Consider the following 17,403-nt stretch of genomic DNA (forward strand, 5'->3'; position numbering starts at 1 on the left):
TAAACAATTTAAATATATGATAAATATGATCTAGATAATTTTATTTCATGTTTGTTTGACAAATTAATATATTACACATAAGTAAAAACTGAATAAAGAATTATAGATAATTTATATTACTATTTTTAGAAAGGAAAGCTGGTAGTATTTTTAACAAGAGAGTTGTAAGTGAGATGGACCAAATTTTTTAGCTTGATCCAAGTGCAAGGATTGATCTAGGCACTCTGAGGTGGTCAAAATCCATACTAGACTTGACAAGAGGAGTTTGTGGTACCTGATCTACAGCCAAAGTGTTTGTAGGATGTTCATAGGAGCCTCCCTATTAAGTGGGTAATTTGGTTAGAAGCAAAAAAATCCAATTCAGCTTAGTTTTCTCTATTAAATTCGCTATAATTTTTAGCAATAAGGTTGTTTTGTTAGCTTTTCTTCAAGTTTATGTATGAAAAAAAAAGAAAAAAATGAAATGCTAAATTGGAGTTTAAGATTAAATTGCATTAGATTGTGACATTTTTAGTAACATAAGTTCAGCTAAAGCTAAGGGATACTGCTCACTTCCTCTGATTTTACTTCTGTACATACTAGCAACTCTGTGATTCTAATATATGAAAATGCAGATGTTATGTTTTCACTCTCTTTTCCATTATATCATTAATAGTATTAGAATTCAGTAAGGAAAAAATGATGGAGTCATACTGAAATTCCCTCCAGGTGCTGGGTGGGAAACTTGATTTTCTTCAACGACAATCTATCAAATCAGTCACATAAAAAAAAAAGATGCTTTCAGTTGAGCTTTCCTATGTTGCCACTGGCTGGAACTTGACTCCTGCATGCGCTCAGGTTTTGTTATACTTCTCCAAATAGAAAAGTTCTAGAAAGGTATTAGTTATCCTATACGTATTTCCTTTAGTTATCCATAGGCTGCCATGGTCACAAGCTTTATTTGTCTTATAAGAGAAGAAACAATTCTGAGCCAGATGGATTATGAGCTGCTCCTGCACAGCAATTCTTGCATTCACATTATTTCCTTTTCTTTGGGCGTGGATATAGGGATGGATGAGAGTATTGCTGTCCTTGTTCTCAGATCACTGTTCAGAAGTCTAATTCTATTTCTTATCTGAAAACAACTCAAGAAGAAACCAGGAAAAGTAGGTATAGATGTTCAGAAGAAATCTACCCATAAAGCTGCTTACCTTGAGTAAGTTTAAAATCCTTTGATTAACTTAGATATTAACATGTAAAATAAGAATAGTATTTCAACTAGATGTTACTTCTACATTCTTATGAAATTATTGTCTGAAGATGAACTAGTTGCATATGCAATCCTCTAAAAGCATGAATATTTTATCGAGGTCACATATGATCAATATTTATTTATCGAGGTCACATATGATCCATTTTTTATGTACAAGACAATAACTTGCTTACATACCTACATGCATGTATAAAAATGTACATAAAACTTTCCTTTTACCATCACCGAATGCAGGTGAATTTTGGCATATAACAATAGCAGAGACAAAAAATGCAACTAAAAATCTTATAAGTTGTTGCATTAAATAATGAGAATGTGCCACTGATATTGATAGGTATAATGTTAAAATATCTTCAAATTCCTGTATCCTTAGACTTAAATTAGTGCGGCATAAGATTTTACACTTTGAAACCCACTATTAAACTACATGTTTAATAGTGTAAATTTAAGATAAAATGTGGCTATTATTTATATAACAATATAAATCTAAAACAGTAATTGTTACATTAATGTAAAGAACTGACAAATAAATGGAGAGAAAATGAAATAATTTCCCAGTAACAAATCGTCAAGATGAAGGTCAGATCCTGTTCAAGGAAACCATCTGGTTGAGATCCTCTAAGCCATACCATATACAAATGTGTTTTTTTTTAAAAAAACCTTCTATTCATTAATGCATCACAGCTGCACTAAGTGTTACTTTATTTTTCCATGGTAACATATTTTCTGTTTCAAGGATTGAATTTCAGTTTTGGTAGCAACCTGTACTTTTGCCAATACTGAACATAATTCCTTGTTTTTAACGTACAAGTGTTACAATTTCTTGAAATAGATTTTTCCCCTATCATGTAAAGATCATAATTTCTATGCAACAGTTTATAATGCAAGCCCAATAAACGATAGCAAAATTTATCACAAAATGAAAGTAAAACATCTTTTATTTGTCTTTTCATCAATAAGCACATTTTCTTAAAATTGTGCCAACTGTGCCATTAACAAAAATTTCAGAAAGAAGAAAGAGCATGTGTAGTAATAAGTAGACTAAATTGATCTTGAAAACTGTAGTATTAATGGAGTATTAAGTTATATTATAGCTGGTTTGGAGAAGTTGTCAACCCTTGACTTAAGGAGAAAATTAGCAGTCCCTTCCATTTACATGATCTTTAGGGCTTCATAAGATTTTGAACTATACTTGGAAATTTACAGGCAGTCAGCTACACAAACTAAATTCCCAAATGGTCTTCAAGGTCCATCTTAACAGCATTATGGGCCCTGGGAAAAGCAATGTACTTTGAAGCGGTATATAAGTCTAAGTGCTGCTGGTATTCTTCCATTAAATCATACAAACTGCTCGGAGCTGCTATAAATAAGCTTTTAAAAGCTTTATTACGGAAAGCTTGTACTCTAGCATTATTTTTGTTAAACCTGACTATATACAACAGAATATATAGGTATCTAACCCTATGCTTACTTACCTTGAAAAATTTAATTAATTTGGCTTCATCATTCCATGACAGTCTAATGAAATTTGGCTTCATTATTCCTCAATAAACTTAAAATGGAAACTTTTCATAGAAAATAATGGAATAATTTCAAAATAATGGAAGATTCTAAAAGTACATCAAAATATTCCTTTCTTTCATCTCCTATCCAAATTTCTTACCTGAAGGGTAAGGCACTTAACTGCATTCCATACCACACTAATAAATTCTTTCATTCTTTCTTCAGGACTTTTGCTGCACATTTCAGCTGAACTAAGCATGGCTTTCACGGGTACTGATAATGGTCGTGATTCTTTAAAAAAAAATAAGAAAGAAAGAAAAAAGAAAGACCAAATAGCTTGCTAAATGGAGTACATGTTACTAGATACCTAATAATCCCAGTAAAACTAAAATTAGTCCTAACTGAATCCTAGTTTTAGAATTCACCAGTACTAATAAGCTCCTTTGTGCTCCAAATTTAGAGCTTATAAATGTCCTTAAGTTCTAAAACTCTGTTTTCTTACTGCTCTTTTGATCATGATTTGCTTGGCTCACAGCCCATTCCTCATAAACTTACTTCATGAATGGAACATCTAAAGGGAGATCTTTCTCTGGCTTTTAGAAGAAAAATAGACCGGCAGTAGCAATTAAGACACAAAGACAAAGAAAGGAAAATAGTTACCTATCAGTATAGATTTGTGGTTATCCCTGAAAAAGACATTTCCTTAAACAAACAAACAAAAAAAAGAAATCTTATAATCTTAATCTTGGTAATTCATAAATATTTCTTCCACACATTGTGTCTTATAATGCTGAGAGGCCTTTATAGGTCTTAAGGAAGCAGAACTCCATTGTCCTTTACCAAAACTATTTTACTGGTTATATCAAGGGGCTAGTACTGCATAGTTCAAATACATTATCATTTTTAAGCGTGCTTACACTTCCTAATTATCTTCAATTTTGGATAGGTTGAACCCCCGACAAAGATGTCAGGTAGACCAGACTAAGAAAACAGGCACTTTGAAGATCTCTAAGCTACTTTTATTAGAACAACTAATAAATGCTAGCTAATAATAATAATGGAATCCTGCTAGCTTTCCTCCCTCTCATCTGAGATCTTTTTGCTAATTATTTTCTTGGGCTCAAGTTCTGTTTATCTGATCATTGCCTTGACCATTATCTTTCTTCTGTCCTTCAAGGCAATCCTTTTTATCCATTATAAACTGTGATCTTCTCTAATGTTTCCTTGCCTTTTTCTATGGAGTTATTTTCCAGTAAGGATCTGGCAACATGTGTTATGTGTCAAGAAAAATATAACACTCTAAGGGAGGGAGGAAGCATGAGAAAAAGACTCAAAGTAACTCTGCCGTCATTACATTAGATATACCTTGAATGGGAGAACTGCTTTGAGAGGCCTTCAAAGTTGATTGCAAGGCTGCCTATCCCAAGAAATCAGAACCACTTGGATTTCTAGAAAGATATTCATTATTGGTAGAACGCAGGAGCAGAATTTTAAAAACCCATCAAAGCAATTTTAACTTATATCTAGGTTTAACTTATATCTAGCTTAATTAAAATGGAGTTGCTCTGAGTCTCTTTCACATGCTTCTCTCCCTCGACTATCACTTCAGCAGTACCAACTTGATGTGATAATTACTTGTATGTATTTTTTTAAAAAGCTTAACTGGATGGTAATTAGAAAAAAAACTGAAGTGAAAAGTAAACTGAACAAACTTCTAGTAAATTTAACCTGGACTGGTTGAAGCCACGCAAATCATGACCAAAAGATCAGTAAGAGAAATTCTTATCATTTAAGTCATAAAATGATAATCATAAAAATTATATACATAATTTCAAACTGAATTAAAGCAGACCCACCTGTTACCGTTTTTGTTTTTATAGGACTACTGGCATATTCAGAAGCCTGATTGGATTGATGCTTAATCAATGGTGTGCTCCCAACTGACATCTCATCATCTTTTTTCCTTGTGACGGGTGTCCCGAGAGAAACAGATGCAGCCTATCACAATTAAAAAAGGAGAGAAAAAGAAACACAATGAGTACCGTATTTCCCTGAAAATAAGACCCTGTCTTATATTTTTTGAGCCCTGAAATAAGTGCTTGGCCTTATTGCCATATGCTCAAAAGCCCAGTTGGGCTTATTATCAGGGAATGTCTTATTTTGGGGAAAATAGGGTAATTCAGAATTCATAATCAACATGTAGGAAATGTTTTTTCATGTAACAGAACAGAATTTATTAATTTTTTATTAATAAATGGTTAATAAGATGGTTTAATTACAAAAATTAAAAAAGTATGCTAATCAATACAAGTTATAGTATTAAGCACTAGACCGGGGTAGTCAACCTTTTTATACCTACCGCCCACTTTTGTATCTCTGTTAGTAGTAAAATTTTCTAACTGCCCACCGGTTCCACAGTAATGTGCCATGTATCATCGTCTGCGTATGCCTCTCACGCATCATGGATTGGGTGGGGGAGGGCGCCAGCTACCAGCTCTGCTTGTCTGTTACAGCTGGGTGGTGTGGTGGGAGATGCGCGAGCTATTCTGGGATAATAATAATAATAACAACAGAGTTGGAAGGGACCTTGGAGGCCTTCTAGTCCAACCCTCTGCCCAGGCAGGAAACCCTACAACATCTCAGACAGATGGTTATCCAACATTTTCTTAAAAATTTCCAGTGTTGGAGCATTCACAACTTCTGCAGGCAAGTCGTTTCTCTTATTAATTGTTCTAACTGCCAGGAAATTTCTCCTTAGTTCTGAGTTGCTTCTTTCCTTGACCAGTTTCCACCCATTGCTTCTTGTTCTACCCTCAGGTGCTTTAGAGAACAGCCCGACTCCCTCTTCTTTGTGGCAACCCCTGATATATTGGAACACTGCTATTTATTTATTATTTATTTATTTATTATTTTGATTTATATACCACCCTTCTCCCTTCTTCTTCTTGTTGCTCTTCTCTGTACTCTTTCTAGAGTCTCAGCATCTTTTTTACATCGCGGCGACCAAAACTGAATGCAGTATTCCAAGTGTGGCCTTACCAAGGCATTATAAAGTGGCACTAACACTTCATGTGATCTTGATTCTATCCCTCCGTTTATGCAGCCCAGAACTGTGTTGGCTTTTTTTAGCAGCTGCTGCACACTGCTGGCTCATATCTAAATGGTTGTCCACTAGGACTCCAAGATCCCTCTTACAGGTACTACTATTGAGCAAGGTACCACATATATCGTACCTGTGCATTTTGGTTTTTTGGCCTAAATGTAGAACCTTACTTTTTTCACTGTTGAATTTCATTGTTAGATAGCACCCAATGTTCAAGTCTGTCAAGATCACTTGAGCCTATCTTCTGGAGTGTTGGCTCTTCCTGCCAGCTTGGTGTCATCTGCAAATTTGATGAGTTCCCCATCTATCCCCTCGTCCAAGTCATTGATGAAGATGTTGAAGAATACTGGGCCTAAAACAGAGCCTTGGGGTACTCCACTGCATACTTCCCTCCATGTGGATGTAGTTCCCTTGAGGACTACACGGTGAGTGTGGTTTGTCAGCCAGTTACAAATCCATCTGGTGGTGGTGCTGTCTAACCCACATTTTTCTACTTTATCTAGTAGTAGGTTATGGTCTACTTTATCAAATACTTCACTGAAGTCCAAGTAAATTATATCGACAGCATTCCTCTGGTCTCCTAATTTTGTCACTTTGTCAAAGAATGCAATAAGATTAGTCTGGCATGATCTGTTTTTGACAAACCCATGTTGGCTTTTGGTTATTACTTTGTTTGTTGCTAGGTGTTCGGTGATTCGTTGCTTGATTATCTTTTCCAGAATCTTCCCCAGTATTGAGGTCAGGCTGATAGGTCTGTAGTTTCCTGGATCTGTTTTTTTTTTTGTTTTGTTTTTTGAAGATGGGAACTACATCAGCTCTTTTCCAGTCCTTTGGCAGCTCCCCTGTGCTCCAGGATCTTTGAAAGATGTAGTTTAGTGGTTCTGAGATCTCGTCTGCCAGTTCCTTCAGAACCCTGGGGTGTAATCCATCCGGTCCTGGTGATTTGAACTCGTCTAGAGTAGACAGATGTTCACTTACCATTTTCTTCCTTATTTTAACTTGTGTTCCTAATCTGTTTTCTGTGGTGCTGTTTTTGATAGGTTGGATTGTTTTTTCCTTTTGTGTAAAGACAGATGCAAAATATGAGTTAAGTAGATCTGCTTTCTCCCTGTTGCTTGTCACCTTCTTGCCACTTTCTCCCAGCAATGGGCCAATTGCTTCCTTGACTTTTTTCTTGTTTTTAACATGTTGGAAGAAGCTTTTTTTGTTATTTTTTACTTTTGTTGCTAGCCTTTGTTTGTTGCTCCTCACTTCATCTTTATAGGCTCGGGCTATTTGCTGATATTTTGCCTTAGTTATTTGCCCCTCTTTCCACTTTTTATATTTGTCCTTTTTGTCTTTCAATTTGTCAGATAGTTCTTTATGCATCCATGCTGGTTTCTTTTGAGATTTATTATTTTTCTTCTTCAATGGTATTGTGCTAGTCTGCACTTTTATAATCTCACTTTTCAAAATTTCCCAAGCTTCTTGAGTTGTTTTCCCCTTGAGGATTCTCATCCATGGAATCCTTCTCAAACTCTCTCTAAGTTTATTGAAATTAGTTCTCTTAAAGTCCAAGACTCTAGTTTGACTTTGTTCTACTACTTGTATTTGCTTAATGTCGAATTCCAATATTGCGTGATCACTTGTCCCCAAGGTTCCTGTAGCTTCAACACCTTCTATAATTTCATCTCTGTTAGTGAGAATTAAGTCCAGTATGGCTGATCCCCTTGTTGCTTTCTCTATTTTTTGGGAAACAAAGTTGTCTGCTAGGTTTGTTAGGAACCTGTTGGATCTTCCACTTGGTGCAGAGTTTGTCTCCCAGTTGATGTCAGGGTAGTTAAAATCCCCCATGAGGATGAGGCTCTTTTGTTTGCGGTTGCACTATAGCTCCATTTAGTTTCACTTATGTAACGTGAACTAAACTTATGCACTGGTGATACAAATAGGATATTTTCAGAAATTTAAATTGTCATGGGGAATGTTACGAAAACTTAATGAAAATGTTTTTAAATATTGCTATGAATTTTTTTTTAAAAGTCAATTAAATTTAAAAAAGGAAAGTGCTTCAGTATCGGACAAAACCCCTACCGCTCACCATGAAAACTGGAACGCTCACTAGTGGGCAGTAGGGACCAGGTTGACTACCACTGCACTAGACCGATGCAGCGCTGAGCATATACATTTTAGTATGCAATTGTTTCATTTTTTTCTTGACAGTCACTGAAAGGTCACTTAAAAATAAAAAAGTGATAAAGTTTAAGCCTTTTTTTAAAAAAATGTGTTAATTAGTTTTTCAGTAGAATTGCAGGGCAAGCAAATTTAAATGCAGCCCTATCTTCCTCTTTTCACAGAGTTCATTGATAAATTACTAATGTTCCAATCCTCCTCCATGCCTGGGAACTGGATCAAAAAAAAATGGAAATGACTATTTACTCAGCAAATATTTCTATCAGCAGTACTCTTATCTGGTCAGATATATTGCACCAAACCCAGTTTTTCATACATGCAAAAACAGATCAAGACATAAAACAAACATAATGAAAAAAATTAATTTCTTCCTTAAAAAGTGAAGTACAGAATCAGATATAGCTTACAACAAAACACTGCAGAATGGACATCTGGAGTTCACTGTTCCAGTAGGTAAGTAATCTAGTGATAGTCGTCAAGACACTCCATTCAATTCATTATTGATTGATTTATTAAACTTCTGTGCACCCATCTCGCCATATTTTGGCTTTGAATTCTTCCCTTGTTTTCCTTTTTAAATTTACAGATTTCAACCAGAACCCACACTAGATTTTGATTCACTTTTCCTTCAGTCTCATGAATGTATGTATGAGACTGAAGGAAAAGTGAATCAAAATCTAGCATGGGTTCTGGTTGAAATCTGTAAATACATACATTCACCATGGAGTGGTTTGTTTTACCAAATGTTAATCCGATTCTTAATTACTTTAGTCTTATATTCCAATTTAGCTCTTTTGTGTTACTTCAGGAGGCTTTCCTTATGAAGTTCCATAAGCACAGTCTATTTTCTTTTCCAGACGTAATCATTCAGACTATATTTTTCTTCTTCCATAGTTTGTTTTACTTGCAATAGTCCTCTACCACCTAATTCTGAATACATATAATCTATGAATGTCACTTCTTAGGTGAAGTGCATGATTTATGATCATTAATTTTGTTGTTTTACTGATCAAGATTGTCCAATTTGGCTTGAATCCAATCAATTACTCCTGCAGTATATTTAATTACAGTGACTGCCCAAGCGTTTATTTTTTTAGCAATATTTCCATCATTTAGTTTAGTTTTTGTTTTAAAAAAAACTCAAATTGTTTGAAATAACTTAAACTATTTGTGTTTTAACTTGGCTGTGCAATTAATCAGAAGCTTCCATTAATTCTAAATATTTGTATCCTTCTTCAGGTGTCTGGTGTCTAATGACATTTCCATTCATTAGGTGCAACCCATTTTCTCCCATAATCTTACCTCCTTTTCATTGCCAAATTGCACATTTAACCTGTCCAAATTTCGTTCCTATATCTTTATTAAATATACAGATTATATCTAACAGAGACTCAATTTTAGATTCTGATTCAATATAGTTTTAGGTAATCTCTATAAAGAAAATGGTTTATTTGGGGAGTTTTGTTTGTGAATTGTTATAATTGATTCTGTTCAGAATACAGAATCACTGCTTGTACAAAGAGCAATGATGACAATGTGTTACTTTGAAATAGACCTGGTTTTATTCTTTCTTCTACCAAATTTCTCCCATATTCTTTAAGGGTGGTTTCCAATGAAGCAAATTACATCCAAAAATCTTTTAATATTTCAGTTTACTCCAAACATTTCCAAGTGTTTTTAAATCCAACTATGACAAATGATTTACAAGTCTTTGTATAAAATATTTAGGTCATTAAAAAATTCTTTTAAGCTTTTAATGATCATTTTTTCATTAAGTAGCTGATCTTATGCCACGTGAATATAGTAAGTCCCTTTTCATTCTGCTGGGGGAAAAATGCATTTTTTTCAAATTAGCACACATTAGTCTTGCTATAATTCCAGAAAACAACTTTGATTTTGTAGTAACCCTATGTGTTAGAGGTCCATAATTCTCAGTTTCCCTTGTTTTTCCATGGTAGAAATATTCTTCAAGATATCATCCAATATTACTATATTATTATTACTGTATCATTATTACAGTATATTAATAATATATCATTGTATCATTATTATAGTATATTAATAATAGTAACATTTTATATTATTATTATATAAACAAAAAAGTGAAAACACAACTGTTAGTTCTGTAGCAAGGGTTGGGCTTCATATGCATTCCGCTCTTCCTGAAAACCTAAGGCATTGTAATCTATCGGGGTAGTAAGATGGAAACTTTTTCAATGTGCAAATTTTGTAAATGGTCCCTAACAGTTTTTGGTATGGCACCCAGTGTATCAATAATCACTGGAGCTGTGATCGGTCTCATTCGAGACAATGATGAATCTGCATACAGATGGGAGGTTGAACGACTAGCCTCGTGGTGCGACCGGAACACTCTGGAACTGAACACACTTAAAACCTTAGAAATGGTGGTAGACTTTAGGAGAACCCTTCCATACTTCCACCTCTCACAATACTAGACAACACAGTATCAACAGCAATTTCAACAACAACAACTTCAAATTTCTAGGTTCTATTATATCGCAAGGTCTAAAATGGACAGCTAACATCAAAAACGTCATCAAAAAAGGACAACAAAGAATGTTCTTTCTTCGCCAACTCAGAAAGCTCAAACTGCCCAAGGAGCTGCTGATCCAGTTCTACAGAGGAATTATCGAGTCTGTCATCTGCACCTCTATTACTGTCTGGTTTGGTTCTGCAACCCAACAAGACAGACACAGACTTCAGAGGATAATTAGAACTGCAGAAAAAACAATTGCTACCAACCTGCCTTCCATGGAGGACCTGTATACTGCATGAGTCAAAAAGAGGGATATGAAAATATTTACAGATCCCTCACATCCTGGACATCAACTGTTTTAACTCCTACCCTCAAAACGACGCTATAGAGCACGGCACACCAGAACAACTAGACACAAGAACAGTTTTTTCCTGAATGCCATCACTCTGCTAAACAAATAATTCCATCAACACTGTCAAACTGTTTACTAAATCTGCACTACTATTAATCTTCTCATCGTTCCCATCACCCATCTCCTCCCACTTATGACTATAACTTTACGATTTATCCTTACGATTTATACTGATATTGTTTCCTGATTGCTTAATTGTAGCCTATGACTATCATTAAGTGTTAAGTGTTGTACCTTGATGAAGGTATCTTTTCTTTTATGTACACTAAGAGCATATGCACCAAGACAAATTCCTTGCGTGTCTAATCACACTTGGCCAATGAAAATTCTATTCTATTCTATTCAAAACTATTAGCTCTGTCTTGTTATCTGTGCAAATATACAAAATGCTACAGCAATTTAAATATAAAAATACACTAAAATACAAATGCATCCTCTTCTTTTTATTTCCTTCCTAAATGCAGAATCCTTCTTAAATGCAGAATCCAGACCCCAGATGCCCCATCTGTTCTCAACCCAATCATTCATATTTTATAATGGGATTTTCATGATTCTGGAAGAGAAAAGTGATCATGTTTCAAGAATCACAGAAGGAGAGGAATCTCAAGTCTAATTTTACATGTGATATTTCTTTATGCAATGAATGCAAAGAGGTTTTGTGTCAAAAAGATTTTTTCCTGAAAAAGAAAGATGTATAAATATAGAACACTATTCTTATTTTTAAGAACAATATTATCATGACAGAGACCAGATGGTTACAGTACAATAAATGCATTACTGCAGAAAACATAGAAAGCATTACGGAATATATTTCCAAACACTAGGAAAGAGCATTTATATTTCCAGAAGTCAATGTTATTTATGTTGTTGCAATCTGATCAGCTTTTGGACAGCTGCAAAAGCAATATTTACAACAACAACAACAATACCTCTGCTCAACAGTTGATACGCAGTTAAGGACTCCCATTTTGCCATTACCCATTGAAAAACATCAGCAGTTATTCTTAATCTTTCATTTTAAATTATTTCAATCTAAAATTATTAAAGATGTCCAATTATGTTTTAAAGAAAAACACACATTCATGTCACAGTAGCTTAAAACAAGGCAAACATACTGTGAATCAATTTAGCAATTAGAAAATCAGCACAGGATAATTCAAGACAAGATAACTCAATTACATAAGTCGCTTGTTCACTTGTACAGCAGTTCTTAAACAAATTGGTAATTTGGGAAAATGCTAGGAATAACAAAGCAATTTGCTTTGCTGAGATGCTTTTGTAAAACAATATAATCTCTCTCTCTCTCTCTCTCTCTCTCTCTCTCTCTCTCTCCCTCCCTCCCTCTCTCTCTCAAAATGTAATAAACCATATAATTTTTAAATTGTGTGAATTGTATGCAGAGTTAGACATACACATATCAGATTAAAAGACCAAACTCTAATATTTTTAGCCATTTTAGAGATGAAACCGTCTAGATAAACAAATTATTGAAGGGGATATAAATCACTGACTTCTTTGCGGAAAAGTGTCCGATATAAATTAAGTAAATATTTCTTTACCATCTTTCATAATTTATTGTGTGGGTTGAAGTAACTTCAATATTATTTATAATTCCCTTAATTTCAATCAAATAGTTTTTTTATAATTTTTATATACTTATATAGTCATCCTCAAAAACATGGAAAACAGAACTAAAGGAAAAATTTGAAGTCCAATAAGAATATATCTGTAAGAAATAAAGAGGACGATGAATGAATTATCTGAAAGAAATTATGTTTGTTTGTTTGTCTTGTATGCCACCTATCTTGCCTAGAGGTAACTAGGATTAGCATATAAGCAAGATACAAAAGAAATACCCACTGTAAATGTTTTGCTTTAGCTTTTACTTTTTATGGTAACTTACAACAGCAATACTAATTCTCATCCTAGAGTTAAGTATTCAGTTGATCACTAGCTCCAGAGCAGATAAATCACTCACTGTTAGCAAAGATATGGACAACGCAGCCAACTTTTCATGCTCTTTCCAAAAGGATTCTTACATGCTACAAGAAATCTTTATTCTCATCTTGTGGGAATCAGGGAGTGGAACAAAATCCTATTGCAAAATTAGGTCTGCATTTCTAAAAACCTCTTAATCAAAAAGACAATAATGTATAAGAACCTCTAAAACACGAAGAAAACAGGTGAAAAAAATGAAAAGTATCAGAGACTGATAGGAAATAGGTTAAGATGTAAAATATTCCACTACAAAACGTGATAAATCTTTTCTAAGGAATCAATAGACCTTCTATGAGATGGGAATGTCTCTGTGAAGCAGGGACCAAAAAAACCCCAACCCTCATTTTCCCAGTATCTACAATGAATTGATCAAAGGGTACCATCTAGTATGTTCCAAAATCTCTTCAAGCTTTTCTAAAATACCATGTAAGTCTCAAATTACTTATATTTTGAAAACCTGGCTCTGACGATTGGTCTGGGCCTTGATGGGGTTGTTCCACATTGGAGGTGGTTAGTGGACTAGGAAAAGGATCCCAACTCCACTTCCTAGTTTATTTCATTTTTGTTAGCTTTTAATATTTAAAGTTTTAATGATTGTAAAACTTGTAAAACTTTGTATTTTTGCTTTTATGATGATGTAAGCCACCCAGTCACCTGATCATTTATTAATTTATATGAGCAGCATATAAATTAGCCACCATTAATTACAGGATCTTAAATGATTCCATTTATGTTCATGATGAGAGATCATCTAAACACCTTTCTCTACAGAAATACCTTCCACATGATTCTTCGAAGAAAAAGGCATGGCTAAACTGTGAATAAATATCGTAAATAAAGAGTAACTAGGCCATTATACTACTATTTGTAGATTAGCATTATAAAGTTTCAGGACACTTTTTAAAAAAGGAAATAAATACCATATTTTATTATTACCCAATAAAGAGGGTCAGAAGACATTATGTAAATTTATGCAGGCATTCAAAAGTCTTGCCATGGGTTTTACATTGTTTTTCAGTGAATGTCAACATTGTTCACCATTCGAAATGAAAAGAAACGTTTAGACGCATGCAGAAGCCAACTGCAAATATAAGAAAACATCCTCTTTTGCCCCTATAGCACTAACCACATAGTCATAACAGGAACTACATAGGTCTTTACCCAAATAAGTAACAGCCGCCATAACCCACCCTGGATTTTCTGTGTAGTAGGAAAAGCACAAATGTAGTGCATTATGCTATGTTTTTAAAATGCATTTTAAACTCACATTACATTAAAAATGCATAGCCAGCCCTCTCCTTCAGCATTCCATGTTTATAACAAGCTTTGAATAGGAGAAAAGCACTGCTTTAACTTTAACTTTACCCAAATCTGTAAGAGTAAAGACAATAGCTTAACAACATTACTTAAAACTTTAAATCTCATTGATAAAGGAAATAGTTAAAACAGTAAGTAGCAATTTTTAAATTAAAAATGATCAAAAGTCGGCCACAAAATTATATATGCTAAAGATCTCTCTCCCAAAACTTTGTAAGAATTTTTCTGGCAAATCTACCAAACATAGATATGGAGTGTCTGATACAGAAGGTAACTTTAGTGTATGATACAGAAGTGAATGATACAGAAGGTAACTTTACTTTAAGTAATACAAAAACTGATATTTTTAGAATTATTTTCAAGCAACTATGGTACCTGCTTTACAATTTGTTCCATGGACTTCTTTTGGAACTATTTAAAAAAAACGCGAGCTCATCAGAACCATATTCTAAGAAATGTATCGTACATTAAAATTGAATGGATTCTAGCTAGTTTTACAGGCTTTACAAGCTTTTCATCATTTCTTTACAGTATTATTTTCCAAACTTTCCAAGTTAAAGGGCTCTTGAGATATGTTACTAAAAAAAAGGAAAGTCTAGTTGTATGCTTCTATCTCCAGTCATAGTTTTCTTTCAATCAAAGACTATTATTCAAGTTGTGTCTACTTATAACCAGCAAGTCAGTTCCCTACTTTTTAATATTATTGATGCTCACAAATATGATGCTAGAATATATAAATCTGCTAGTTACTAATTACTTAATAACTGAACCTTTTCAGCAGATTTGTATTTTAGATCTCTGGATTTTCTCAATTTGATTGTAAATACTGTATATATCTTGATGCCAAAACTGAGATGACATTGGGAGGTTTCAGATGTCAGAGCACTTTCCCTCATGTCTATTTTTTTCATCTATACTTCATGTTTAAATGTTAATTGCTTTGGCATTGAGATATAAAGATATAAAAATATATCTCAAAAACACCAACTTTCAGTATTATTTTATTATTTATTTACAAAGCCTTACATTTGATTAATAGATAATGCACTAAATTTAATTAATCTAAGAAACTGAAGAAGGATATAATGTTTTCACTTTCTCTATATTTTGCTGCATTATATTTCATCAAATTATAGAAGCAAGCTTTGACAGATGGCTACAAGAATCTTTCTCTAAAGAATTAATCTCTATTGTTTTAGAAATAACTATATCCCAAAAATACTGTGACTTATTTTAGCTTGTAGTTTTCTAACCAAATGATTAGAATATTTGTTGTTTCATTCACCTCCTCTCTGGGAATTCTTTTAATAGAAAATGGAATATCTATCTATCTATCTATCTATCTATCCATCCATCCATCCATCCATCCATCCATCCAAATATGGATGAGACAACAAACTGTCTAATACTTTTTTGAAACTATGCTTAAAAAAACACTGTGGCCATATGTATTCAAAAATATCAATATATAAATAATTCACTTTATAATATGTCTGGTTGTTACACACGCAATACAATATTTAACACAGTAGGTGTGTAAAATATGGCAATTATTCTTCTGAGAAACATAATAAATCAAGAACACATAAACAAAAAGCACTCAGCTCTCAGCTCCAGTATCTAAGTAGACCAGTTTCTCTTCCCTTCTCTTGTTCACCATTGGGAAGGATAGTCAGAATTATTCTGTAGACCTCTCAATACTCTGACCTCAATCCCATTCCACCCAGCCATTCATTTTATAGAACAGTGTTCCACAGCAGAAAAGAGCTTCTAAAGTAGTTTTGCAAAGAAGACAAACTTAAATTGAGATAGTTTTCTCCAAAACTATCAAAGCTATACCCGACTAGTTTCTGATTCTATTTTTTTTATCCATGCTTATAGCTAAGATTAAGTTATAGGCAATGTTTAGCTAAATGTCTCTAAGTTTCCTTTTTTAAAAATGTTTTTGTTAGTATCTTATTTGAAATCTTGTATTCATTTTAGTTTCAAGTAATGTTGCTTGTAAAATAAGTTGATTTAAATACTATCTTAAAGAACCCTAAAAATAATTAACAAGAAATTACAAAACAAAATCATTGTCAGATTAGACAAAACAGGAACAGGTTTTAAGATAAATATTACATACACATATGTGTATATGTGTACACATGCATGCATGCACACCTGCACCTGCACACACACTTTATTTGAGAGATATTGGGCCTATAGCAATTTATTTTCTTTCCATGCAAATGTTGTCAAATCGAATCTTTAAAACTATATTCAAGAGCATATTACAAAAATAGACTGAATCCCTCTGTCTTTGCACCTCAATTCAAAATATGAAATTATTTTACCTTCTTACAAATTGTATGCAATGTGTCATATGAACATTTTGTTCCAATTATGGAATAGACTCATTAGCTGGACCTATTAACTTTACAGGTAATTCTCAACTTTTTATCAGAATTGCAGTCAGAATTTTGGATGTTAAGCGATATGGTAGTTAAGCAAATCATCACATGACAGGACCCGATCTTGAGACCATTTTTACCATGGTCATTAGTGAATCTAATCTAAATCTAATCTAAAGCACCTGAGGGTAGAACAAGAAGCAATGGGTGGAAACTGATCAAAGAAAGAAGCAACTTAGAACTAAGGAGAAATTTCCTGACAGTTAGAACAATTAATAAGTGGAACGACTTGCCTGCAGAAGTTGTGAATGCTCCAACACTGGAAATTTTTAAGAAAATGTTGGATAACCATCTGACTGAGATGGTGTAGGGTTTCCTGCCTGGGCAGGGGGTTGGACTAGAAGGCCTCCAAGGTCCCTTCCAACTCTGTTGTTATGTTATGTTATGTTATGTTATGTTATGTTATGTTATGTTATGTTATGTTATGTTATGTTATGTTATGTTATGTTATGTTATGTTATGTTATGTATCACATGGAATTACACGGTTGTTAAGAGAATCTGCAAATATTGAAAGCAGGTTGGGTAGATGACAATTCTTGTGATGGTAAACTTCATAAATGCGAATTAGTTGCCAGGTGCCTGAATTATGATCACAAGATCATGTCAATGGTGCTACAGGCACAATTTCAAGGATGGGTTGTAAGATACTTTTTCCCATGTCAGCATAACTTCAAACCATTATTAAATGAATGGTCTT

General features: G+C 33.7%; 1 protein-coding gene across 7 annotated transcripts in view; it reads right to left on the reverse strand.

Moving 5' to 3' along the window:
- The window catches only part of VPS13B (vacuolar protein sorting 13 homolog B), a 357,489-nt gene that overhangs the window by 220,452 nt on the left and 119,634 nt on the right, over window positions 1-17,403 (reverse strand). For all 7 annotated transcript variants that reach the window (XR_009154228.1, XM_058175718.1, XM_058175717.1 and 4 more), the window contains 2 exons: window positions 4,612-4,753; window positions 2,916-3,046 (listed from right to left, as the gene is read on the reverse strand). Coding sequence is in view for 6 of the 7 variants with exons in the window: in XM_058175718.1 (XP_058031701.1) it covers window positions 2,916-3,046; window positions 4,612-4,753 (273 nt within the window). In the remaining variant the exon portion in view is untranslated. The remainder of the gene's footprint in view (window positions 1-2,915; window positions 3,047-4,611; window positions 4,754-17,403) is intronic.

The sequence above is a fragment of the Ahaetulla prasina genome, chromosome 3, assembly GCF_028640845.1.
Source record: "Ahaetulla prasina isolate Xishuangbanna chromosome 3, ASM2864084v1, whole genome shotgun sequence".
In the NCBI taxonomy this organism is placed as follows: Eukaryota; Metazoa; Chordata; class Lepidosauria; order Squamata; family Colubridae; genus Ahaetulla; species Ahaetulla prasina.